This window comes from Mixophyes fleayi, chromosome 1 (assembly GCF_038048845.1).
Source record: "Mixophyes fleayi isolate aMixFle1 chromosome 1, aMixFle1.hap1, whole genome shotgun sequence".
NCBI classification, from domain to species: domain Eukaryota; kingdom Metazoa; phylum Chordata; class Amphibia; order Anura; family Limnodynastidae; genus Mixophyes; species Mixophyes fleayi.
In genome coordinates this window covers 66971322-66997887 of record NC_134402.1, presented here as the reverse complement: position 1 = coordinate 66997887, position 26566 = coordinate 66971322, and the positions used below count along the sequence as shown (strand labels likewise).

General features: G+C 39.0%; 2 protein-coding genes across 8 annotated transcripts in view; both read right to left on the bottom strand.

The window, feature by feature from the left end:
• CEP135 (centrosomal protein 135) overlaps positions 1 to 6021 on the bottom strand; it is an 85506-nt gene extending 79485 nt beyond the window's left edge. For both annotated transcript variants that reach the window (XM_075195978.1, XM_075195988.1), the window contains exon 1: positions 5808 to 6021. The gene's annotated coding sequence lies outside the window, so the exon portion shown is untranslated. The remainder of the gene's footprint in view (positions 1 to 5807) is intronic.
• A 5342-nt stretch (positions 6022 to 11363) lies between these two features.
• The window catches only part of EXOC1 (exocyst complex component 1), a 39347-nt gene continuing 24144 nt past the window's right edge, over positions 11364 to 26566 (bottom strand). For 4 of the 6 annotated variants that reach the window (XM_075195919.1, XM_075195937.1, XM_075195927.1 and 1 more), the window contains 9 exons: positions 24703 to 24747; positions 21402 to 21565; positions 20638 to 20748; positions 18448 to 18518; positions 17215 to 17443; positions 16508 to 16691; positions 14809 to 15008; positions 12999 to 13193; positions 11364 to 12125 (listed from right to left, as the gene is read on the bottom strand). In XM_075195919.1, the coding sequence (XP_075052020.1) occupies positions 11973 to 12125; positions 12999 to 13193; positions 14809 to 15008; positions 16508 to 16691; positions 17215 to 17443; positions 18448 to 18518; positions 20638 to 20748; positions 21402 to 21565; positions 24703 to 24747 (1352 nt within the window). In that variant the 3' untranslated portion in view covers positions 11364 to 11972. The remainder of the gene's footprint in view (positions 12126 to 12998; positions 13194 to 14808; positions 15009 to 16507; positions 16692 to 17214; positions 17444 to 18447; positions 18519 to 20637; positions 20749 to 21401; positions 21566 to 24702; positions 24748 to 26566) is intronic. The other 2 variants (XM_075195956.1, XM_075195964.1) reach the window with 1 other exon arrangement.

Sequence of the window (26566 nt, the reverse complement as noted above, 5' to 3'; positions counted from 1 at the left end):
GGACGGGCGGGGGGACCCCACGTTTTTAAAAAAAAAACAAAAAACTTTTATCGGTTTTTAAACTTTTAAACAGCCGCTGGACCAACGGCTCTATAGACAGGGGCAGTGTAACAGTGATGCCTTTACTAATCACGCTGCTAGATGAGGGCAAAACAGGAGAGTTAGCTAAACACGGGAGTGTTTGACATTGTAGCAATTCGCCAGAGATGACCAGCCATTTTTAAGATCGTTTTTTTTTTTAAGAGTGAAAAATTGCAGGTTAATACATCTGGCACCGTGGGGACTAAAATTGCAGATTATCACCAGCGATTTACCGCAATTTTGAAAACCCTGAAAGAAAAAAAAAATTGGACCTCGATACATTTACCCCCTGGTCTACAGCATACACTGGACTCGATCATTAAGTGTCTCTAGGACATTGTCAATGTCTATCAATTCCAATTTTTATGATAGTATACACATATAATACCTAGTGGTTCATATAATCAATTTTAAACATAAAACAGTATACATAATTCACAACAATTTGCATGATCCAAATTATAAACAGTGTGTGGCGTACATTTCATAAGGCTACAACGCCTGAAACAGATCAAAATTCTATACCCATATATGTTTTATTTATTGCACTAGGACTTATAGAGATTATGACACCAACAAAAATACTTATTACTTATATATTCCTGGCAAGTTCATAACACATTGATAACACTTCTATTGGTCTAATGAACCATATTATATTATCATATATTATTCAGCAGCTCTATGGTTTCATGAAGAGCCTGTGGCAGAAGGGTTTTGAGTCTAAAAATACACAGGACGTTAAAACAATCCAACTCCCCCTCCTGCACCCGTTAGCCATGTGAATTTGTTCGAAAGCTCTAATTTTTAGATCCTTCAAAGTTTCCTTTTCTCAATTATTAATGTGGCAAGATAAGCTATGTGTTTTTACTTGTTTAAGAATATTCCTGCGGTGCTCCAGAAATCGTGGATGAGAAGGTCTTACCGTACTGTACACCGCATCCACAATGTCTGAGATAAACCACATATCTCGATAATCCATATTACTTTTGATTGGAAATTTTTTTCCAGAGGTAAAAGACAAAACCTCACTGCTCTTAAGTTGAATGTAAAGCAGCGTAATTTCCCACATTTATAGATACCATTGAGACGTACATTCAACCAACAATCAGGATTCTTGTAAACTCCCATACCACGTATTTCCTTTTTATCTATTCCCCCCCCCCCTAAAGAAACTGGGTGCCAATGTGTTCTTCAGATTCTTTGCGCGTCTAAAGGTGACATTCTTCCCCCTATTCACATACGGACCTAATGTCTTATCTAATTCAAGTATAGCCGAGTTTTTTTTGGAACATTATATATCTCTAATTTTACCTGCATCTGAATTATATTGCGCAACAAAGACTAAAGATGTATCTTCTTTATACTTTTCAGTTATTTTTCTCTGAATTATAAGAGTATTCCGGTCCATCCTCAACCTCCTTCAAAAGCTTTATCTAACAATATATTTGGATAACCCTGTGTTATAAAAGACTGTTATCTACTGAAATCACTAATACTGGTGCAATTTCTCCGAATACGTAGAAACTGTCCCTTAGGGATGTTATTTTTCCATTTTCTGGCATGATTACTCTTATAATGTAAGTAGTTATTCCTGGATGCTATATTAAAGTGAGGGCACAGGTTTCTAGACTGCAATATAAATATTTACAATATTTGATTGCTATTAAATATTTATACTTAAATATATGCTTTGAGTAAGCAAAAAACAAAAACATAAATATGGTCCTGTCTTTGTTTCACTTACTTCATTTACAATGAATCTTTAACTTATTTAATTTCAGTTAATTTGCTTAACTTTTGTACATTGTATAAACTAACCAATATTAAAGCTGTGTCACCATGGATGCATCAAATTCCATGGAGCTATTTTTAACTGTGGCTCCTATCACAATCCCGACAAAAAAATGTGATGCTGCAGAAGGGAGGTGAGGGAGAGGACCAAACAGAGGTAGAAACCAGAGACTGCAACTTCTGGTCCTACTACACACAACCATCTCTGCAGCCATTTTATACTGGTGGATTTTAAAAACTGTTTTTGTTTGTTTTTTCCTTCAAAATTGTCTCCAAATACCTTTCACATCCAAATCAATGTTAGATTATAACCCATTGCCCCCAACAGGCAGAACAAAGAAGGTCCCTCTCACAAAAATATTTAGTCGCCCATACCGGGTTCCTCTGCTCATTATATTCACATGCGTAGGATTCCAAACTCATCCCTTTACTGATGGACAAATACGAGCTACTTCAACTCCACCTATCACCCAACCCGTGAGCTACAAAACCTATCAAAGTTATATATGTCACTTATGAAAGGGGTGAGTTGGCCTTGGATCAATGAATGAATCTGCATAACTTTCTGTAACCTGCAGCCTATATAAGGACTTCTCATTCATTTTGTATCATGCACCCTTTACTATTTATCAATTTACCCAAGAATCCCCTGTAGTGAACAGAGATGAAATACAGTTATAAGGATTAACCAATAACAAAATTGTGGGGAATAAGGCCTAATCATAACTGCAGTCTAAATATGTTATATCAAATTAATCCATTGATAAATTGAGCTACTAAGGTGTAAAATGTGAAGTCAGAGGTACTGGTGTGTGTTTACTTGGTGATTCTGTCCACCTCTATGTTAAAAGATAACTGCAACACTTTCAGGGAAAGCTGAGCAGTTTCAAAGGCCCCTGGGCTGAGCCAGCGTCTGACACAGGAGAGTTTTTTTTACGCCAAGACAAGCTAAGCAGCCGTTAACAGCTTGTGGCCTTCCACAACGATGTTGGCTTGCTGAATCTTATATAGACAAATATAATTCAGTTTCCAAAATGCAACTTAAAATCAACAACAGTAGTGATCAACCACATATTCCTCAATAGCATGATGAAGGGCAGCAAATGTCAAATGAAGCATTCTGTCACACAGAGGAGTTGAGGAAATGAGTGTAAGCTCAACCAATACGCTGGACATAGGGCTGTTTGGTATCAATATGTTGGCAAATTCATAGTGGATCTATTAAATAATAAAATTAGGTGTGTGTGACACTCCACAGGAAAGCTGGGTCACATAGTTGAATTGGGTAGTAAATCAGGCAACATGCAAATGGTGATTGTAAACAGTGTCACAGGCCACAACTCATGGTGGTGGGGTAAGGTGTAAAGGTGTCATTAAAAATCTGAAACCAGTTACAAGAAATTTTCAGTCTTTTGGGAAATCAATCATTGATAGGCTGTCCATTTTCCAAGCCAATTTCCCATGGCGCAGATTATACAACTCATGTAAATTTATATTCTGAAACTTTGTCTTTTTATTTTTAAATCTGTTTTATTATGTATGTCATCTTAGTTGTTTTTATAATCTGTAAGCATTGTACTTTTTGTATATTAAATCAAAAAATTTAATATGATTTCCTTATTGCTCTAAACAAAATCACTGCCTCTTTAGGAGAGAGAGATTGCTTGGCTGGGTTAGAAAATAGTGTGTGGAGTGTTAACTGTTTAGCTACCAGAGCACAGTGTGCACAATTGGGTAATTAAGTCATAGGTTTGCTACTGGTCTGATGTGAGGGAGTTCTCTGTACAGTGCTGCGGAATTAGTGGCGCAATATAAATAGCAGCTGATGATGATGATATGCAGCTGGTGGCAGTTGCAGAGATGTGGAAGCGTGTGTCTGTGTTGGGAAAGGGACCAGCTAAATCTGTAGTCTAAGAGAGGAGTGCGAGGTTGAGGCTGAAACCCTGTGAGTTCTCTTACAGTAAGCTTCCAAGTCACACAGAGTGCAGTTTGTGACATATAAAGGAGGTTAGGAACGGTCTCCTGACAAAATAGAGGTGATATATTGTTTGACTGTGTGAATATATATTAATATATTAAATCAGGGAGTGGCTAGAGTTGCCTTATTTGTGCCCTAAGACATATAAATGTATTTAAAGTACCTCTGGAAGCCTGCAAATGTTTGTCAAGTAACCATTTGTCTTTAAAAATTACATATATATATATATATATATATATATATATATATATATATATATATATATATATATAAATAAATAAAAAGAAACTGCTGGTTGGTTTTGACATTTTTTTTTCCTCATACAATACAGACACACAGGGCCCGATTCATTAAGGAACACAAACACGTATTCTGTGTTTTTGCTTTGCTTAAATACACAAAATTTGGCATAAGCACATCCATATAAAACTAAAAGAGGACCTGAAGAAAAATCTTGGTACGCTTTGATCTGACAGACAATAAACTGCAGGATACGTACAATACATATGGAGACTATAAAATCCCAGTGGAATGTACAGAAAAAAAATATACAATTATTGTCACCTGTTAATATATTTACTAATTAAAAAAAACATTTAAAAAAGTTTATTTTTTCTTCTACGGAACATTACTTACATCATGATAAATATGTCTACCGTACATAAAATGCATTTTTACAGTTGCTCTTGATTGCAAACACATATTCTAGCATGTATACATGACCATCACCAAATAGCAGTTACACCTGACCTGTAACTAGTGTAAAAAATACATGTACCTTAGAGGTGCCCAAAGCATGAATTGAGCACTGCTGCGTGTGCTCCAGGTTGGCATGCCCTTAGTTTACATTGACTATGTGCATACTCCCCCTCCATCCCTTTCCACCCATGAAACTGTAGGTTGTCGGAAGTGTCCTTTGTGCTCAAAGGTGAATTGCATACACTTGGGTTCTCTAGTATATAGTTAGTTTCTGGACAATTTGAAGCAAAATACGGCACATATCTGTCTCTACCTTCCTTAATGAATCAGGCCCAGAATGTTATTAAGTGTTTACTTTACCTCAGTGGTGGGCAACCTTATACACTTCAAGGCCCTATAGCCTTCAAAATTACCTCACATTACCATTAATCTCAGTAAGAAGTTAAAACAATACATTTAACCAAAGAAAGAGTCACCTATTTGTAATAACATATCAGCAGGTATTTTAAACAAGTGTTACAAGCTACAATATACAAATCTGACAATATAACAGGAAAGAGCTGAGGGCTACCGGAGAAGGTTCGGAGGGCCGCCTGTTGCCCATCACTGCTCTAACTGAAGTGCTCACTGAATCGGAGAGGAAACATGGGCCAAGGATTACAGAACCCTGACATATTACCAAGTTAGGCGGCAGAACCAATGGCGTTCAATTACCTGCATTTGCTAGTGTTTTGCACACTAGTATAAATACATTAAAAAGGTCTGACAGTGGGGCCCATAATTTCCAATGTCAGCATATGTATGTAAACACATCTGACATGTTTCACTTGCATTTTAAATAGCATTTTTAAAGACAAATCAGATGCCAGTGGAAACCTGGTCTTAGAGATGTGTCTTCTAAGTGTCACATGATCCTGAACGTCACTGACAGCAGCAACTGAGATCCAGGATGTCACAAACGTCAGAATTCTGCTACAACTAACAGTAATAATTCGGATTCGTGATTTATATTTGGGACGTGTCTGTACAGCTCAGCTGTGAACCTTCAGTAAGTGTCAGAATATCCGTGGAACCTGAGATTAGTAAGACTACAATGGGAAGGAATATAATTTAATGACAATATCGTCCAGAGATTCTACGCGTCACCCTGACGTAATGAAAACACATCAGCGCAACTTATAACGTCACCGGCCTCAGACATTACTTGTCCCAACACTGCGACAATAACAACGACATAAAGACACACGGGACTTACTACGATATACCGGACTCTGCCTGTCTCCCCTGCCGCCAGCGCACACTCACGGCCTGATATCTCCAGCTGGCCCGGGACGGACATAGATGGCTGAGGTCTGGGTGACGGAGTATGATGGTTGCCAGGGCACAGAGCGGCGGGCAGACAGGCGGTTTGAAAATGGCGCGCAGGAAGCCCGGCCTGGAGCTCTGCAGTGTAAAGCCCGTCGCTAATAGCAACCCTTCCCTGTCCGCTGACGTCACGGCACGGCTTCTGCCACACAGCAGTGGGAGTGACGGTGTGAAGCCCCGCCCACTCGTGTCATGCTGGTAGTGAGCACCTGGATGGGACCCGTGCAGGTTACCAGGTCATACTGCATAGAGTCACTGTAGTGTCACCTCCTGTCACAGCACTATCAGAGCAGATCCCTTCCCACAGATGGAAGATATATTGGTCACGGGTGGCCTCATCTCCACTGTGGCAGTAGGAGGAAGAGAGCTGTGGAAGTAAAGGGAGCTGGTTTTGTGACGGGACATACTAAAAGGAATGACAGCTCCAGTCTGCTGAAAGGAATGCCAATTGACTATAATGAACATTATGTATATTTTTTTAAATATTGTTAAGATATTTGGTCATGTGTCAGATGTGGAATGACACCCAATTACTATGGAATGACAGCTGTTTTATATGCCATGTCAATGCAGAAATATCAGTTACATCTTATTAAACATTTGCCTGTTATTGTTAGCACCTGAAAGGCCCAACCTCCTCGATTCCCTACACACATTGTCCCAGAATGTCTGGGAGACTCCCAAATTTAGGGTAGCTCTCCGAGAGCCCCTGGAGAGCAGACCTTTCTTGTTGATCCTGTCCACTTCCTAACAAAGTTGGCGGGACGGGGGCCTCAGTCTTGCCATCCGCAGTGAATCGCATCATTTTAGCCCTGTGGCAAGGTGCAGCAGGGCCAAAATGACCCAATTTGTTGTAACCAACCTCCCCTGCCTTTGCCACTTGATCTCCGAGGAAACATCATTAAAGTTAGCAAGCAGGGCTGCCAATAGGAATTCAGGGCCCCGGTACAACAAATTAATGGGGCCCCCCTTATAGTCAAGTATGGTAAAAAAAAAAATTGCGATGGCTAAAGGCGGCGCAAAATTTCTCGGATGTGTGGTCATGCATTTGGGGGCGTGGCAAATGCACGATTGGGGCGTGGCTAACTCATCAAAATCAATAGGCTCTTTTTTAACCCCTCTATGACAGACCCCCCCCCCTCATTTTTTTAACCCCTGTGCCAGGCCCCCCCCCCCTCGTTTTTTTAACCCCTCTATGACAGACCTCGTCGTCGTCGTCCCCCCGTTTTCCTCCCTTTACTTACCTTTTCTTCTCTCTTGGTCCTCTCTGCTGCTCTGTGCTCCATACTGACTGAATGCTGGGCATGACATGATGACATCACACCCGGCATTCAGACAGTCTGAATGGAGCACAGAGCAGCAGAGAGGAGGGACGCCGGTGCCGCGATCACGTGAGTATGAAAATGTTGTTTTTTTTTACTACCCTGCTCCCCCCACCAACGACTTACAGTAAGTGATCAGACTTCTATGCCAGTTGTTTATATGCGTCCCTCTTCAACGTAATTACCATAGGGGAATATTCAAATGAAAGACTAAAAGGATATATTCTGACTTGCTATATGCGTCCTCAATGATTTTTTTCCCCAACCTGCCCTCATTATGCTCTGCACGGTTGATAGTATACAGTCCAGTTCATTACGGCACAAATGGAGGAATGGACTCTAGGGGGTTGCTGTTGTTGTGTGGGCGATGGAAACTGTAAAAGTACAGCTACCAATTCATTGCTTCATTTTAGCAATCATTTTTAATGATCACTTTGCCATGCTTTAACTCCACCATCAAGTAAAGAAATTGAACCCTAGACATCCCCCTCTCCAATTTGACATAAAACTGCATGTTGGAAGAATCTCAATTTATTTATTTAACAAATAGGTAAAAATCTCTGTTAACAATCTATATACTTTCCCCAGTATTAAATGTTGGTTAAGGTTCTTTGTAGTACATATGTAAATCATTTTCTTCCCATCTAGCTAAAAATAAATTGGCATAAGAAATCAGAGCTACAGATCTGCCAATCATTGTTCTGATTACTTGGTGGAGCCATTCACTTTGACATTCCTGCAAGCTATTCAGGAAGATCCATTTAAAGGCACTCTAACACCTACAATTGCAGTACAGTACGGAGCGCTGCAACTAAAGACAACTTATGAATACATCTCCCATTTATCTGCTCTGTGTCATTCTTGGGCCCTCTGTTCCTAGTTAATCCCCAAGTGGCATCATACCACACCAAAAAGAGCATCTGATCTGTCCCCTGCTACCAGACTATGCATCCATGCTGTTAGAGGGATTTGGGGGAAATTACAACATGGTACTGTGAAATCACCCATCAAGAACTGAGATGAGTCACCTGCACCGCTTACACATGGCATGACCTATAGCAGCCCCTTTTCCCATACAGCATAATATGCTCACCAGTACTCAGTGAGAGACACCAAGTAATAAACAAGAGGTACTATAGCAAAAACAAGTAGCAAGAACAGAACTCACCATAGTAGAGCAGGTAACAATGGGTGCCAAGCGCCTCCATATATAGATAAGGAACCTGGAGGCAGGACTGGCAGCACCGGTTATAGTATAATGGTTAGGGCAGGCAGCTAGTAGACAAAGTCAATATCCAGGCAGAGGTGAGTGCCCAGGAAGCATTCAGGGTAAGGCAATGGTCAATATACAGGCAATGGTCACTATACAGGCAGTAGCAAATATTCAGGAAGCAAACTGATAAGGATGTAGGCTGAGTAATGCACAGTGGGGCTACAACTATAATCAGCAAGAGATAGGGCAGTTTGCACAATAAAGAACAGGCAGCCAATCAGAAAGCTCTTGCTGATTTGAACACACTACACTGATTCAAAGGCTGCCCTGGTAACAGAGCAGCTGAGGGAACAGACCAGGCTCCTGACATGATTATTACATTTTATTTATAAGGCGCCCGCAGCGTTCTACATAGGGGGTTAAACATACAACAAAATTACATAAGTACATACAGATAAGCAGAATAATACATGCATGTATGCAATTAATAGGCTCTTCAAAGGTTACCCAGGCAACCAAACAGGTACAGATGGCTTTCTGATTTCCTATCGTTTGTAATACCTTTATAAAAGCGGACTATAATGGCACAGGGATATTTTTATAAGTTGATTTCTTACAAATACCAACACTAGTCAATAGTAAAGTGATCCAATTTTTTAAATTGTTTGCAGGACATTGGGGCTTACTTTTCATTTCTCGGATTGTGGGTCACAGGTTGTGCATACGTTTTGTTTATGGTTAGTGTCTTTGAAAAGAATAACGTATTCATGTAGTAGGCTCACTGAAGTTGTGAAAGCAAGTAAGAGTTCTAAAAGCCCTTGTTATGAAGTTGTGTCTTCAAATACTCCCATGTGAACAGAATAGGTGTATTCATAGAAGGACTAAACACTCCAATATATGCTAAATTTATGTAAATTTGTCTTCTTGAAAGACATGATACCACAGCTGAGTGCACATTATTATATCCATATTTCACTGACAAAAAAATAATTTTAGACAAATTTATTGAAGTCACGGTTTTCTTTTTAATCCACATAATCCACATGATACAAAGCCCACCAAAAAGTACTGTATGTTTAAATAATTTCACTTCTATTTCCATCATTGGAAGATCATGATTTATGAAACAGGTTATAAAGGTGGTAACCATCTTAGACATTTTTACAATATTTGAAGTTCTTCTTTTTCCTGTAATTTCCTTATTTACCAGACCCCCATACTTATTAGCCCCCCACCGGCGCGGTCCTTTGTGTATGCCATTTTTATTATTTTTGTGTCCCACTTTAATATCTTATCTTTATTTGCCCTTTATGTCCATCTGTACTTCCTTTTCTTTTAGTATTAGTTTCAGACTTCTGACACCTTCAATCAATCAGGAATCCTCTATGACACAAGTAAATGAGACTGATTGACCTGCCACGTCTGGCACCAAGTTACATGGATATGGTCACTATATATTACGGGATGGTTAAAGGAAATAATGTAGAATTCAGAAGCCAGGGAGTCAAGCCTATGAGCCAGCAGAATCATTGAGAGAGTTAAAAAAAAAAATTACTGCTGGTGCCTACCTTAAGTGCATTAACTACATAGCTCTAGTGAATCATCCAGCCCTGCCTTCAGGCAAATCATGCCCAAAAATTAACATTTTTACAAAAATAGTAGCCAGTCAAGTATTACTGTAAGGTTCATAATGCTTCGTAAATTAAGGGTCATGCAACTTGACTGTATCTACAAGTGATTGGTCTCAAAAGGTCTTCATTAAAGCTTACCTGTCCCACTGTAAGGACTGAATAATAAACACCTAATCACAAGCTTTTGCTACTCAAACTATTGCTGAGACAAATCCGCTATACCACTGTGCCCCTCCGTCAGTGCCATAAACGTCTTGGGCATTATCTAAATTAGCTGTTGATGAGGGCAGAATTTCCTGCGACACTGAGATCATTCAGAGTCAGTGTACTGGAAGCTGGTTCCTGGGTGCTCATCAGGATCACAGTGAGCATGCCTCTGCCAGTACATGGGCGGGGCACACGCTCGTTAATTCTCAGAAGTCTACCCACAAGATGGTTAACGGTATGCAGACATGTAGAAAGGCGACAACCATACAGCGGTAACATACAGTAAATGTAACATACGTTTAGTTAGGTGTTGCCTGTTCAGATATCTGTATAACGTGCAGCTGTGTGTATGTGAGGTCTGCTTAAGAGATAGGAAGTTCTGACCCTCGGTTTACAAAACACATTTTTCTGTGGTTTAAAATCAGACAGACATTTGTGCAATAAGTTCAATCTGTATGGACTCGCTGTCTATGCCCAAATTCAAGACATTATTTAACCAACGTATCTTTTACCTATAAAACAAGACAGTCTAATGCACAAAAATGTAACACAGGAAATTACATTTTTGTAATTTACCAATTGATATAAGTAATTAATATCATCATAATATTGTCACCCTCTGACAGCCCCCCCACAAAGAAAAAAAATCAAGTATCCTTTTTAGGAATGATTGACACAATAATTGGTAGCAAACGTTCATGTAGTACAAGTATTCCCTTAGATTCTATATACACTTGTTTTCAAGGTCAGTTTATTTTACATTTTTAATAATATCTGTGGATCTTCTCAAAGGATAAGTCCATCTCCACTGCTGTAACATCTATCAGAAGAAAAAAGTGGCTATGTATGTTATAGAGGTTGTTCTCTCTGCAGACGGCTGTGTATGTACATACCCCTCCTTCCACTTACGTAGCAGACGGCTTCATCTCTCGGGCTACTTTCTGTCATTTTCAGTGAGACTTTGTGGATATGACAGAGATCAACACTGCACAATGGATGAGCAGCTCTGTGTCTTATTAAAGTTGAATAAAGACATGTACAAATCAAAAAATGAAAATAGCCGGCAAGTGGAAAAAAAAAATCCCTTTTTTGAAAATGAGACTGACAATTTAATTTTTGGCAAAAACTTTCCATTACATTAACCAATACATAAGAATGTTTACATTAATAATGGGAGCTTACACTTGGTGAGAACTCACTTGTGTGTTGTTTGTGCTTTATAAAACTTGTAGATAGGTTACAGTAGTGTATATACTGACACCCCCATGGCAGGGTATTGGGTTTGAGAACACACGGAGTGAAATGCTTATATTATAGAATTCTGCACAGAAAAGGTTTGCAGAAATGAAGGAGGTGCGTTACTTGATAGCAAGTTAAGCATCAACTCATTTGTCATTGTTAGGAGATACAATTACAATATGCCAATTCACTAATTACCACGAATGACACACAGCATAGAAAATATACCCACATTTTGGATGAAAGAGGCATGTTATGGCACAGTTACATTAAGTTTGTTCCTATACATTTCCCCCGGCCACAACGTCAGCTGCAGAAGTCCAACTATAAGATGTGGCAGCGTTTGAGCAAAGACATAGACTTTAACAGCGACTTTCATCACCTGTCCTTCCATGTAAATGACACTTAAAGTGCTTCTCTCTTCTTCTGCGTATTTTGTTTTGCTAATGAGATTGTGCGATACTAGAGAAATACTCCAGGATGTCCTGAATGGTGAATTCCATAGTGATGCCAGCTCCAGTGTAACATTTCTCAATCAAACCCTCAAAGTGCTTATACTGCCGGATGAATTCATCCTGCATGGTGTGCCACACCACCTAGTGGAGAGAACAGACAGTACATGTCCTCACTTAGTAACACTCAATGCTAATGTAGCAAAAACCATACAGAAATATTTATTATAGACAGCAGCTCTCATATCTCTTAACGTTGAAAATCTAATATGCAAAGATTAATGCCGCTTTTTAATTCTACAAATGTATTTCTTATAGAGTAGCAGACCAGAGTTTATTTTAGAGAAATCTTAAGCTCTATGCTGCATACAATGAACATATTTTAATATAACAATATGACATAATCCGCATTATATATAATATTCAGCATATTGTGATATTAGAATGCACCCATTTTTCCTGGCCCTGCGATGCTTGGACTATGGCCCTATCACTCAGCTATTCCCTACCTGGTGCAACCTCACATTTTTTTCTGTGTGTATATGTCTATGTGCAATGTTTCTTTTAGACTTATTAAATAGCATAATGTGCTGTAACCCATTACATGCAATTAGACATTGGACTTTATCAGTCTGTTTTATTCGAAAGTCCTTATGAGCATCTCGTTCATATAAATAAAAATATCATGGGGGTAGGGACTATGACATTACAAAGAGACCACCCCGAGCATGAGAGAGACGACTCGTATATATGATCACAAAATTCCTCCCTGACTTTTAATTTTGCCATTTATCTTACTAACTGATGTCAGTTTTGCATGTGTCTCAAAGCCTGTGTTTACTCCTTGCTCACTTCGCTCCATAAGCCCCAGTTCTCCTGGGCAATCACATTTGTAGATAGCAATGTATTATTGAAACTACTCAAGTAAAATAAAAAGTGATGAGAATAAGATCATTGAATGGAAAAATAGCTGTCCAGAATTTCTATTCCAAAACGTGTGATAAGCAGCGTGCTCACCTGTAACAGGTTCTCCTCCTCACACAGGTGCTTGTCCACTTTCTTGTAAAGGTTATCCAGACCTTTCTTCACTTCTTTACCCGGATAGTCCTTTATGACTTTACGCAGTTCCTGCTTACTGAATGCCAACTGGTAGCTCACTTCCTCATAGCCAATGCCCTGGGCAACGCGTGCTTTCACCCCTTCAAAGAATATCTTGGAAGACAAGATAATTTAGTTAAAGGATACAATCCATATACTTCTTATACTTATATTATTATAACAGTGAGTTTACAGTCTTTTGATAGTCCCACCACTGGTAATATACTAGTACAGATTGCTCTATAGTCCACACTTCCCCAGTTGAAGGGTTACTGGGGTGAAAACAGTTTGTGAAATCACAATCATTGCTTGATGATCTTGTAGACTACATTCACTTATATTATTTAAAAGATTTCTACTTGAAGTTATCTGACAACCTCTGTAATTAGTTGACCAATGCATCGACCACAGTAAAAATAAAAACGTTGCTTGTGATCACAAAAGCCAATTATGTCAACGATTTGCATCATTATACAATATTCACAATTCATGAATTTACTTTACAAAGGTTTGAAGCAGAATGCATCTTCCCTGCTTCTATCAGAAGGTGCCCACTCGCAACCATTCCTATTTGTAGGACGATCATATGCCATGAGATCTTACAATTATCTCAACATGTATGGCACGCAAACTACTTAAAATTATGTAATTTAATCCAAGTGGTTTGATCAAGTCAGTTACCCATCACTTGAAATCAACTGTAATCGGAGTCCGCAGGAAGATTTAATGATAATGAAGAAATCTCTTTACTGCATATGTTTCAAGCAATATTTAGATCTTTCCACGTGTGTACAAATTGTTCTATGAAAAAGATCTTTGTAAATCTGTTGCATATGGGAGTAAAAAAAACAAAAAAACAAGTAACAGGTAGCGTCCACTTATACAATACAGTCTAATGCTGGGTATTACACTACAGGTTTTTCACCCGTTTATCGTGCCAATCACACGATAAACAACTGTTGGCCCCATATCGCATTAGTGTGTACGATCCAACGATCCTGTTTTAGCATTCCGAAGCACATTGTATTGTTTGATTTTATAAACAAACTAAAAATCTCTATAAACGATGTTGTTCTAATTCTGCAATGTGTATACACTCACGATTAGCAGTGTAGGCAGACCTCTATAGAGGTTAGAGTTACGATCTTTTCAGCAGATGGTTATGACAGATGAAGAGCACAGATCTGAAGGTAGTCATGTAAAACATCTATAGTGTTTACTCATGAATCGGGCAAGCTGATCCAGACTTTAACCTATCAGTATGTTTTTGGAGTGTGGGAGGAAACCGGAGCACCCAGAAGAAACCCACGCAAACACAGGGAGAACATACAAACTCAATACAGATAAGGCCATGGTCGGGAATTGAATTCATGACCCCAGTGCTGTGAGGCAGAAGTGCTAACCACTTAGCCACCGTGCTGCCCATTTACTTATTCCTTAAGTAGACCCTACTACCAACTCCTTTATTAACATCTACAAGTATCAGCATGTTCAGCAAGCCCAAGGCTGGAGACACACAGGTTGACTAATACTAGTTTCAGTAATCCAGATTCATCTTTCCTACCATTGGGGGACACTGCGAGACATTGGGGTATAGTAGTGGCTCTAGGAGTTTAGGCACTTGTCAACTTCTTTGATCTTCACTCTCCTCCCCTACTATGCCCCGAGGTCCAACAGCCAGTGCATCATATGTAAACAACAAACAAGCTGAAAAGAAAAAGACTGTTACATTTAATTTTTCCAGTGGATGTCCCAGCGAGTATATGACGTATGACTGCAGATGATCACCGTATTTCTGTTTGGCCTCCCTTTTCTCCATTTCTAAACAAGAAATCTTTAAGCGAGAAAGAGTAGCAAAGATGTGGTGAAAGTTTTCCATCATCACTACGTCCCGGGGAGTCTTCTGACTTTCATTTGCAACTTTTTCAACTGGAGGGGAAAAAAAAAAAAAAGAGAGAGAGATCTCAAGACAAACATTGACGTAACTGTGTCCACTGTTGACTACGGAGCATTTAGACTATTTGTATACACAGATACCTATCGGACTTGTCTGGTATATTGCAATATTACGGTGCATAGAAATATACCTACATACACAATTAATGCTTCTGTGCTTGATGACAGAATTGTTTTCTTGCCAACAGCTCTACCACAAATACCAATCAATACTATGTTTTGACCACCATATATATATACAACCACAGGGGCTAAGGGCTAGATTTACTAAACTGCGGGTTTGAAAAAGTGGAGATGTTGCCTATAGCAACCAATCAGATTCTAGCTGTCATTTATTCAGTGCACTCTACAAAATGACAGCTAGAATCTGATTGGTTGCTATAGGCAACATCTCCACTTTTTCAAACCCGCAGTTTAGTAAATATACCCCTAAGTCTGATGTCTTTACATATAAGTTTTAGTAAATCCACTCCCTTGCCAACAACAGTACTTTAATAAAGGTGGACCTTGGCCTGCACCTTCGGTGCCGCTTGGTTTTCTCTGTAGCAGGTGAGGTCCGACCAGTGTTTCTAATCTACAGCATAAACCTATCGAGTCAGACCTTTCCTCCCAGAGAAAGCATTGTATCAGCAGAGGTCCTGGCAATATGTAAGTGCTAAATACAGCAACATTTATGTACTATTGTCTGTTATTTCTAAAACGCTGACATATTACATAGTGCTGTACATTGAAGCGCACACACATATTACATACAAAAACATGAAGCCCCACATCTCTTAGATTGGAAGCTCATGAGCAGGGCCATCTTTACCTTCTGTTTCATGCCATTGTGTGTAATTTGATTGTATTAAGATCCCCTATTGTACAGTGTTGCATAATATGTTGGTGCTTTATAAACAAAGCATAATAATAAATGACGGGTCTCCAGCCATAGTGCTATTATTGAAGACATAAGGTGTTAAATATGAAAAAGTAAAATTCAAATTTTTATAAGCTGAACATCCCTTTAAGATGGCCACATGAGTGTCTATTGTGACAGCTGATTCAGAACAGATTAGACTAAAATTACAGGATTTTGTAGTCCACTAATGACTGTTGTGTTTGACAAACATCCACAATATATGTGTAGTTGTGGCCATGGACGGACTGCACTGTTCTGGCACCATGACATGTTGGGTAGATAAACCAAAATAACTTGATCTTAATGTCTGTGGTCATGTCAAGTCTGATATAGAGAAAACTAACTGTTCCACAACACGTTATGATTGGTGATTTCATATACAGTGTAAGATACACTAAAGAACACAGCACAGGCATCATAAAGGGTTAGGTAAACTACCTCCTTGTTATGGTGGACTAATACTCGCACAGACAACACAACATCTGCAGCTGGCTAAAAATACTCGAGTACTACTGCACTATAAAAAAAATGGTTCCTCAACCGCTGAAGGAATGTTCTACTCTTCACTTACCATTTATAAAAACATTCTTTATAAGTTTTACGTAAGCTTTATCCAAATCTCCTCTTCTCTCGGCTACCCGAAAGATTGACTCGGCCAGTTCAGCGAACTCTTCGAACCCGGACACAAATGGAAGAATGCCGACTTTGCTCTTCTTTGAGATCTTCACATCTTCCATCTGCTTGATCTGGCTGCTCTGAACCATGAGAGGTGAAGGAAGGATTTATTATCACACATGTAGCAAAAGTAAACAATTACTACACTAAAATAAGTCAGAAGGTGGGATAACATCCAAGGAATAGTAATACAAACAAACATTCAAATTAATAAAACTAATCTCCACTCTTCCTCTTTCATACAAGTCTGTTTTATATCTCATTATTAGAACTAGATTACTAACTATGGCACAATATTAAGATGTTTGGGTGTATTTATTTTTACAACATTTGTAGCTCCTTGTCTATGAGCTGCACTTGCTGGTAGGTGCATTGATGCTTTTATCTTAAAGTATTTTTTTCATGCAGTGCAATATTCCCAAAGCCTACATTGGCGACATTTACTTTACTGGTGAGCTATGTATCCTGGAAACATTGTGTTTACATTGTCGGGCAGTACATGACTGGGTAAAACATTGCTTGCGCCAAGAATGCCACAATTTTCACTGCATTTCTATATAAAATATAATAAAAGATACAATTAGTGTGATCATTCCAACATACTATGCATTTATCAAAGTTTCTCTTGACTGTAACCAGGACATTGCCGAGTGTAGTACTCAGGAAGGAGGCAGAGTCCACGTTTTCTGCAGTCCACACATGATGGCTCATCTTCACCAGCATATACATAGAGTTAAAGCTGTCAATCTTATCTCCCAAGGCAATAAGATTGTTCAATTCTTGTTCAACGCAGTGGAATATATTAGTCATCATCTGTCGGATCAAATCCTTCCTACAAAACAGATACGAGTCAGGCCACACGCATTCAAGCAATAAATACATTTTAGATATTATTTGGAATTATAATGATCATTGTCTTCATTAGCCATGTAAGCAGAAGTGTTTAGTAGGTCTGACTTATTTATGAAACTAAACATGATATCCACGTATCACAATATTTAGCTTTAAAGCTGTACTAACACCTAAATTTTTCAGCATTTTTGTTCATCGTTTGAAAATATGCAAAACACGGGTATGTGGGAGGACCAATGAGAGCCACAATGTTTAGGACGACGGCTTCTCGTTGGTTGTCCTGCTTACACCCTCTCCAAAACGTCAGACTGCCCCGGTTTTCAGCCCCAGAGCAAGCAATGGTCCGTCTTCGGTTCGACAGCCAAGCGCGCAAGTACACACTGATTTAAATGCCTTCCCATCTTCCAGTTTTTATACCAGAAAGAGGGCAAAGCAGGACTTTAACTTTGTGGTGTAAAAAACAGAAAATGAGCAGAAATGTAAACCAGGTCAGTCAAGCGGGTACTTGTCACTCATCTGTCCAGCCAAAGAAGGCCCCCCCATTGCTTCTTACTACAAGCTCTGCACAACAGGGTTAAAGGAGGCAGCAGTACATAGTGACAAAGGGATGGAAAACATCTTCATGTAGTGAGGACCAATCCCTTAAAGCTGCACTACCACCTAGTGTAATGTAGTACCAGCATGCTCCTCACCCTAGCCATGCTTCTCGTGGTTGAGACTTCTGATTAGTTCTCCCACCCACACCCTTACCCCAGTTTTCAGCAGAGGCTGTGAGAGGGGAGGAACAGTTATTAACATGCGTCAGTAAGTGGTAGTGCAGTTTCAAGAGATTACAGCAAGAATGATCAGCAAGTCAGGCCTGGGATCTGTGCAAGAAACAGTACAGATCGAGAAAAGCATTCAGCATTAATTTTATTATTGTTGAAGGATCAATGGATACATTACACGTCCTTATTTAAGCTTTAATTACATTAACAGACATACTCTGAGGACACCGATGATGACACTCCGGTATTTTGAGTTCGGGATGAATTACTGCCATCATAGACATCACCCTTGAATAAAACAGAGAGTTAGAGAATATAAGAAGATTATTCTGTAAAGTGACCTCAGATCAAAATGTGTGCGCTTTCCTTTCAAGAAATTCCGTAGTTACAACAAAAGAATTGACCTGCAACTTTTTTTCCCAATTAGTCCAATATAAGTTATGAACTGAACGCTTGTGATATCAGTCATATACTCATCAAGATTATGCATTAACACTTTCCAAACTTTTGCGACAGAAGGTTAAGGATTTAATGCTCCAAAATTCCAGACTTGTCAAAACTCAGAAGCCACATTACAGCGCACAGACACTCTGCAACCAACAAGCGGTTGGAGACCATGCGAGTATATGGCAAACTGAAACTGATCCAGTTGTTCAGGTGTCTTGCAGAAGACTGGAGCTTAACGCTTTGCCATCTGCAGTGCCAGGGTGAATGAAGACCTAACGCATGCAACTATGAGTTGTCATTGTCAATACCATTATCCTCGATACCGAATCTAATTCACTCCAGATTTTAAAAGGATCAAGCAGTTATTTAGAAGACAACACGTGGTACAATGGTTGGTCAATTTAGAGATGACTAAACAAAATAAAAGTATGTATCCGGCTTTAGTCAATGATTAAGAAGCTAACACACTAACATTCCACTTATAAAAAGAATTGTAAATAATTTATCCATGTGAAAAACAGTAAAGAGGGGAAAGTATTCACATAGGAAACAATTGTAAGGACTGTGAATTATCCTCTACAGATGCCAATAGCAATAATACAATTTACATTATTTCTTAGTAAACTGGTAGAGAAATACAGCAGGTGGTCTCCTTTATGGATTAACATGCAAACAAAATATCAAACATCTGTCTACCTAGGAGATGCTCTTGTGGTTCAGACAGTTAGTATGCCAACTAGGCTGTTTAGCATGCTAATTATTCTGGCTAGCATGCTAATTAATGTCACCTCTCCTTGCTCTATGTCAGCTATCGAGACCAATGAAAACCGCTGGCCGTTGAATTGAATTTACATACAGGGTGTATCCTAGCAGCCCTTCTCCCAGTGAATAATGAGGTAGTTCTGCGGATACTGTTCTGTAGGATTGCTCCTTTACACACCAGACTAAGGCACAACCAGATGAGTTTTGTCTCATTATATACCATTTGAGACAACTACTGGGGAAAGAGATCAATTGATGTACACGCCATGACTTGCTCATCTGTATAGCTTTCCAGTGGAAAACTCAGTGTACTATTGTTGTCCATGTGGACAGCATACATGGCACAAGAGAGTGCAAGAAATCTCCAACCAGCCTATTTCCCACTATTGTCTCTCACACTGCGTTTGTATTGAATGAGAAAACAGATGTCTGGAATGAGCCCTTACAACTGCTTCATAAACACAACTCACTATGATATCATGATATGGTTTTGTTACGATAAATGGATTCCTTCCTGACCAGACCAGACCAGTAAAATGGAGCTCCTCATGTTTCTCTCCTAATCCATTATCTTATTTTTTAGCCAGTTCGACTTTTACAGAACCACAACAGATGAGTGAATTTAATTATTTATAGTGTCATAATTTAGATTTACTAATCAGTCCTCTGTGTTCCCTTAAAAAACATTGGGTTCCGACTTTGTGGTTTACTCATCTGTTCAGCATGACATAAAAGCTTTGTTTATTTGCTTAGAGGCTCAGTAATTGATAAGCATTATCTTATATATTTTTGCTTTGCTCAGACAAGACATTTGATGATGGTTTTATGGGAGCAATGTTACCAGAAAGGCAGGTCAGAGAAAAAGAGGACAATGATACTCAAGATTCTCATGTCAGACCATCCTGGAACACAATTTCACAGTATGGGCAGACTATATAGACCGTTAGATTATTTTCTGTTATTGAATTCTATATTTTAAATAGCAGGTAATAAACATGTACAAATATTTAATTTATAATTCAAAACTTCAGTGTGAATTATGCAATACTTACATTTCCCCCTTCATTTTTGCTTATGGTCTTAGAAAGACAGGAATGATAAAGAGGATTTCAACCTACCATGGCTTTAAATGAATGAAATCGAATAAAATAAACATAGAAAACACAAGTAACATGAATTAATAATCAGCGCTTTGTACCATGGGTGTCCGAGGCATGCTCTGATGCTGGGATAGATTAAAGAATTTACTGATGAAGTCTTGTTCTGCCAGACAGAGCGGCTCCAGTTCACTTAAGACCTGTTCAAAGATCTAGGGGGGAGGAGAGAAAAAAATAAAATGACGATTATAGTCAGTGTCCATATTTTATTAAGCACATTTATGAATTTAAAACATTATCAGATGATTATACAAATTACAAAGGGCAATAATTAAGCAACATATATAAATCTAAACTAAGTTTAATTCCCTTGGAAGAAACTAAAGTCTAAAAGTGCTCCTTTTTTTAACAGCATGTCATCAAGTTTTGTGACAATATTGCGAGTACCTTATTCCTCCTGGTCTTAAGATTTCTGTCCTCCATGGATGAAGGTTAGATGCCCTATACCACACTGTTTGCATAAACTGTGCTAGAAATAAGTGCTATCGGAATACCCTATTCTCCATCTTTGGCTGAACCTGCCCTCCCATATAAGAAAGTCATTTAAGCCCACAGAGCTTCAATTAATAATTTACAAGGTCTTAAACTAAACTAACCCACATTCTGTTCGTGTACCTCCTGTAGTAACACAAACATCTCAATAATGAAGGTATGCTTTAGAGTACAGATTAGCAACACAGGAGATAATCAGGAAATGATAAGATGCGGAACAACAGTGTCTGAAATCATTATTGGCGAGATCTACATATTTCATGCCAGTAATAGCATCTCCACAAGCAGATTTATCTGGTTTTACTGAAAATACCTTCCCAAATTTGGTACGGTCTGCAACATCCAGATCAGAGGCAGACATGTTGCCCATGTCTAGCAATGAGGAGGACTGAGATCTACGGCTGCCTGCGCTCTGGACTGACAGTTTATTCAGACTGGATGTGGATCCCGTCAGCTTCCCAGAGCTCCCGTGAAGACCTGAAATCCAGAAGAGGGATAGATTTTGTAGAACAAGAGAACACACATGTGTAAAGCAGAAATAGTCCACGGGAAGCAGGTTTACAATTCCAAACTGTGCACTAATGTGTATAAGGCTCCAACAAGAGATCTATATAGACAATAATCTTATTAAACCTGGAGTGGCCTCATGTCCTAGTAGTTGGAATGAAACTACCATTAATAAACCATCCCTCCAATGTGCCGTTATAACTCTGCAAAGACGGATAGGGATGGGAAGCTCTTTGAATCAGTGCAGGTGCACAGAATGTAAGCAGTATTTACATGTAGCCCTCTGAGAGTGAATGTCGTCAGATTGTGTCAGACCTGGTGAGGTCACTAGTGCCATTTACCATGTGTTGGAACTTCTCATAGCTAAACAGATTTATACCAGGGGTAAAATGTATCAAGCTGCGATTTGTTTTTTTCAGACGAGTTTGAACCCGCTGATGAATGAAAGTGTGTGTTGATAATAAATTATCAGTAAAGTGATGTAACCAAAATCGAAATGCTACAAATCGCAGTCCCTACTTTTAGCCATTCTAAGAATACAATTCCCCATATATATGAAGCTACTCGCCCAAGATAATGGACAAAATCAACGCGCTGCTTTGCATAGGCGAGATTAGCAAATACATCAGATTTCCACTGCAGGTCAATAATTTCTTATAGGCACCAATGGTCAGCTATAAATACACATATCCTAGTAGCATAGTAGCGGAATGTCCAGCAATTAGTCCCAGGTATATAGCATCCAAAAACACAGTTGTTAATACCACAATCCATATATGGAGCTCCAGCACTCTTCAGTGCAGAAAGAAAGTCTCCTAATCAACAGCCGAATCATTGATGTACCTTACAGGGACTAGCATCAATTTCCGATCTCCTTTTGAAAAGTACTCCGGTAAGACTATTGTGGACATAAATAGCTGATTGGCCACTGTGCCTAGGTTTCGAAAAACCCAATCTCTGCAAATGCCAGTGTATACACGAAAAATAGAGAAAGGAGGTGCATTCACGCTTGTCTCAGTCTTCCTGACTTGTTTCTCCACCCATTTGGTAGGAAATTTCATCAGAGGTGGCACGTGATTATTGATTGATATATTTATTTTATATGCCTTCTTTTTTAATTAAACAAGCTAATTTTTAGTCATACCAGTGCACTTGTCTGTTTTATCTTCTGTTTAGTGGTTTACAAGCCCAGTACTTGTTATGTGTGGTCAGCAGCAGGTGTGCCTTTTAGCAATTCCAATATCCTGCTATGAAACTACATTAATGGTTTGTACATTTATTATCTTTCAAACAGCGCTTGGTGTTTTTTCCTTACCAATGTTAACATAACAGGAGGCACAATACAATTCTAATTATGAGTGTAATCATGATTTCTTGTTTACAGAGGCAAAAATTATAATTATCTCATGGGAGCCAAATTATTTTATGAATAAAATAGTGGGGCAAATGTCATTAATGATTTCATTACCAGTGGGGGAATAATATTTTTTTATGATGTGGCAACACTTAATATTTCCAGATGAAGACACCATTTAAAGTACATAGTTGTAGCACCACAAGTGGCAGCATGCACATGGGCCCAAACCTGTAATGTGCCTCCTGTTTAGAATGACCAGACAGCTATAACAGCATGCTTTCTTTTTTATGTTCAACCTCGGGGCGAATTTTTGTTGACTCTCCGGCGAGTTTGACTAAACCGCCATCAGGATAGGCGATTTAAAATGGACACAGAACGTCAGAGATTGGATTTTGGAATCTCAAAAATTGCAGGTTAATACATATGGCGACTTTGCACATAAAATCACCACTAATCTCGAGCAATTTGCAGAGATTTGAAATTGCTGGGGGGGGGGGGGGGATTCACAGCTTGATACATTTACCCCCAGGACTCAAGAGATCACTTTATTTAATATTTATCTTTATTTATTTCTTTTTAATAAAGCCTATGCTTTTGAAACCTCTTTCTTTGTAGGGAAAAATGTAGGTGGTTTAGACAAGTACCAAAATAGCGGGTGTGTTACCAAAGCAGTGATAGTTTAAAAAAGTTGTCTAGTGATCTACAATGGGCTTTCTGTCTTGGAGATAGGTTCAATAAGTCAACAGGGGAGGGGGAAGTGACCTCAGAAAGCAGGGTAACCACCCAGACGTTTCTAAGGATTTGGCAAAATGTCAGTGCGTGAATTACACACTTTTACCAAAATCCATGTGGTATGTTCAGTAAGCAGAGCGTTTCTGCCCCCTTTTAGCTGTGAATAGGTTTCAAATTTAAGTCTAATTTATTTCACTAAAACTTCTTTGTCAGCACCTAGTGAAAATTCTTTGTGAAGATGAAAATGTAAACGGAAGTGATGTCCTGCACTTCCCCCACGTGCTCTATGTGAATCCTCCGAGCACTGTGATCTGTGTGATCCATGCTGTCACACTACTATCTGCTGTCCTGTCCCTCCTGTTGCCTTCGTTCTCACGCTACTTCTCCCCCGTGCCCTCCCTGTCCTCTGCTCCACCTCAGTGCTGCAACGACAGAGAGGCACATATCTGCTCACATCAGTCCTGTCACTGTGTGTGCTCACAACAGTCAGAATGATGTGCAAGCCTTGCACATACGCCGTCCTGTCCCTCCTGTTGCCTTCCTTGTCCGTAGTTCTTACACCATTTCTGCCCTATGCTCTCCCTCACCCTCTCAGTGCCTCTGCCACAGTCCTAGGCAGCAGTGAGTCCTACCAACTCAACACTGCAGTGACAGAGCAAGATAGACAAGAAAGATCCTAACGTTCTCCAGGTCTTTCATGCAAGCCAAATAAAAATAAATTTTCAATGACAAAAGACAAAGAAGTTTCACTTAAAACGAGTATGCTTGGCACATAGTAAATGTTTTATTAATTCTGTTGATGGCTTTCCCCCCCCCCCACCACAATTTTATCCACAAACTCCTTCCACCTCTTCATTGTGAAAACAAAGTGTGCAGGTATAACAAGTCGGTAATGTACAATTAAGCTACAATTACATGATCAAGCTCCAAATAGTAATAAGAATATAGTAATTCATCAGACCACTTTATAAATGAATCACATACAGTCTCCGGCATAAGGCAGCCACGTTATACTCACTTTCTGTCTCCTGTTTGACGGCAGTCTCTTTTCGAGGCAGCGTAGCTGGGATGTATTAAGTTGCAAGCACCAAAGACAAATATGCATTAGAAAACAGGCATTTAGCGAAGACCATGCAATAGAGGCAAGTTAGGCACTAGTTGGAAAGAAATATGCAGAAGACTATATTAAGCAGTTACGGTTATCTTAAGCTGTACACAGTTACATGGACAATGCAACATATAACTGTCATAAGAAACACACAGTGGCATATGTTGTATTAAAACATCAAAGTCATTCATTATATGATGTAATGGGTTATACATATGTCAGGCATGTGTGAGGTATTAGCAAGACAGGGAAATGACTGGACGTACATGTTTAAATGCCCGTTTAAAGAACCAATGCAAATTCATTTGGAGGTATGTTTAACAATAATTTCACCTGTTCCTCATCAAAACTTTATTTGGGTTGTAAATCATAGCAGACCAATGTCTATTTGTGGTGGTCCCTGAATGTTTTATTTCAGCCAACTAAGAACCGACTTTAATTCCCCAGGACACTCATTGTTCAGGATTCATTTTGGTCAGTAGACAGTTAAATAAGAAACAATATCCTGAGTTAAGGGTAATCTGACTTAAGGTGGAGGTAACGGAAATCAGTTATATTTAATGAACAAAATTGCTATTTACTCTCTCCTTTACTGTGCGTATAGATTATTTGTTTTGACCCAACAATATCTGCATTAAAATGAGAAAACGTGTTGTGTGAAGATAACTCAGACCATGTAACATGCAGTACCCAAGGCCACCTTTAAACCAAAACTTCTGCCAAGCCACACACTATTGCCACACTCCCCCAATCAGCAAGCAGGTCTCATCACACAAGGTCAATGAAGTAATAGAGCAGAGGGCTTATATGGCCTATATTCAAGGACTGCAAAGCTAAAGCAGTGTATTCATCGGTGAGGTCCCTGGATGGTACAAGCATTATCAGAATTCCCTATATATTTAATATTCCTTCCTATGCCCTGACAACTTCAAAAAAGAAGAGAAATAAGATTGCTTTCCAGTTGAAGGATCTGGCTGACACGACCCAGTAAAATATATAGAATGAAACATATCCTTTACAACAATGACAGCATATGATTGTTGTATTCACAGCTTTAAACTCCTATCTCCTTCCCGGAATAACTCAAGGAATGCCTAAATCGTGGTACAAATTTGGGTCCCTGCTCCATACATATATTCTTTCAGATAACATTTAGGAGCACCAGGGATTCACATCTATATAAACTGTTGTTTGTTGTTAGATGTTACAACTCTTACGCAAAGAAAAAACAGGGGGTAGTATTTATGATACAAGTTGGATAAAGTTCTGTGCATGATACGGTCTGCTTAATAAGCTAAACCCTGTGATATTCACTTAGTGGGCCAGTCTCTGGGACCCTTTGCCTTTTGCAAATCAACATTTTTAAATCAATTATAATTTGATATTTAAAATGTTGTTGCTTTTAATTTTTAAACATGATAAAATCTGTATGTAAACTATAGAATACAAACTTCAATTTAAAAAATTGCGAGCTGTCAGCATACATACAAGTTTAAGTAGAAAGTAACAAGAAATAGAATGGTTTTACTCATATGAGGAAATGCCTATAGAAGCTTTTCTGTCTAATCTTCACCAGACACTTCATCACTATAACCATTAATTTATTGCTAAAGGCTGTTATTTTGCCTATTGCCATTTTACTAATCCTACTTTTCCAGGTGTGACTTTCCAATTGTTGAAATACCAATTGCTGCAGTCAATACCATAGTGATTACCATGCACATGATACGCTCTTACAAGGTTTCTCCACTGCAGGTTGTGCCTGTGCATTATT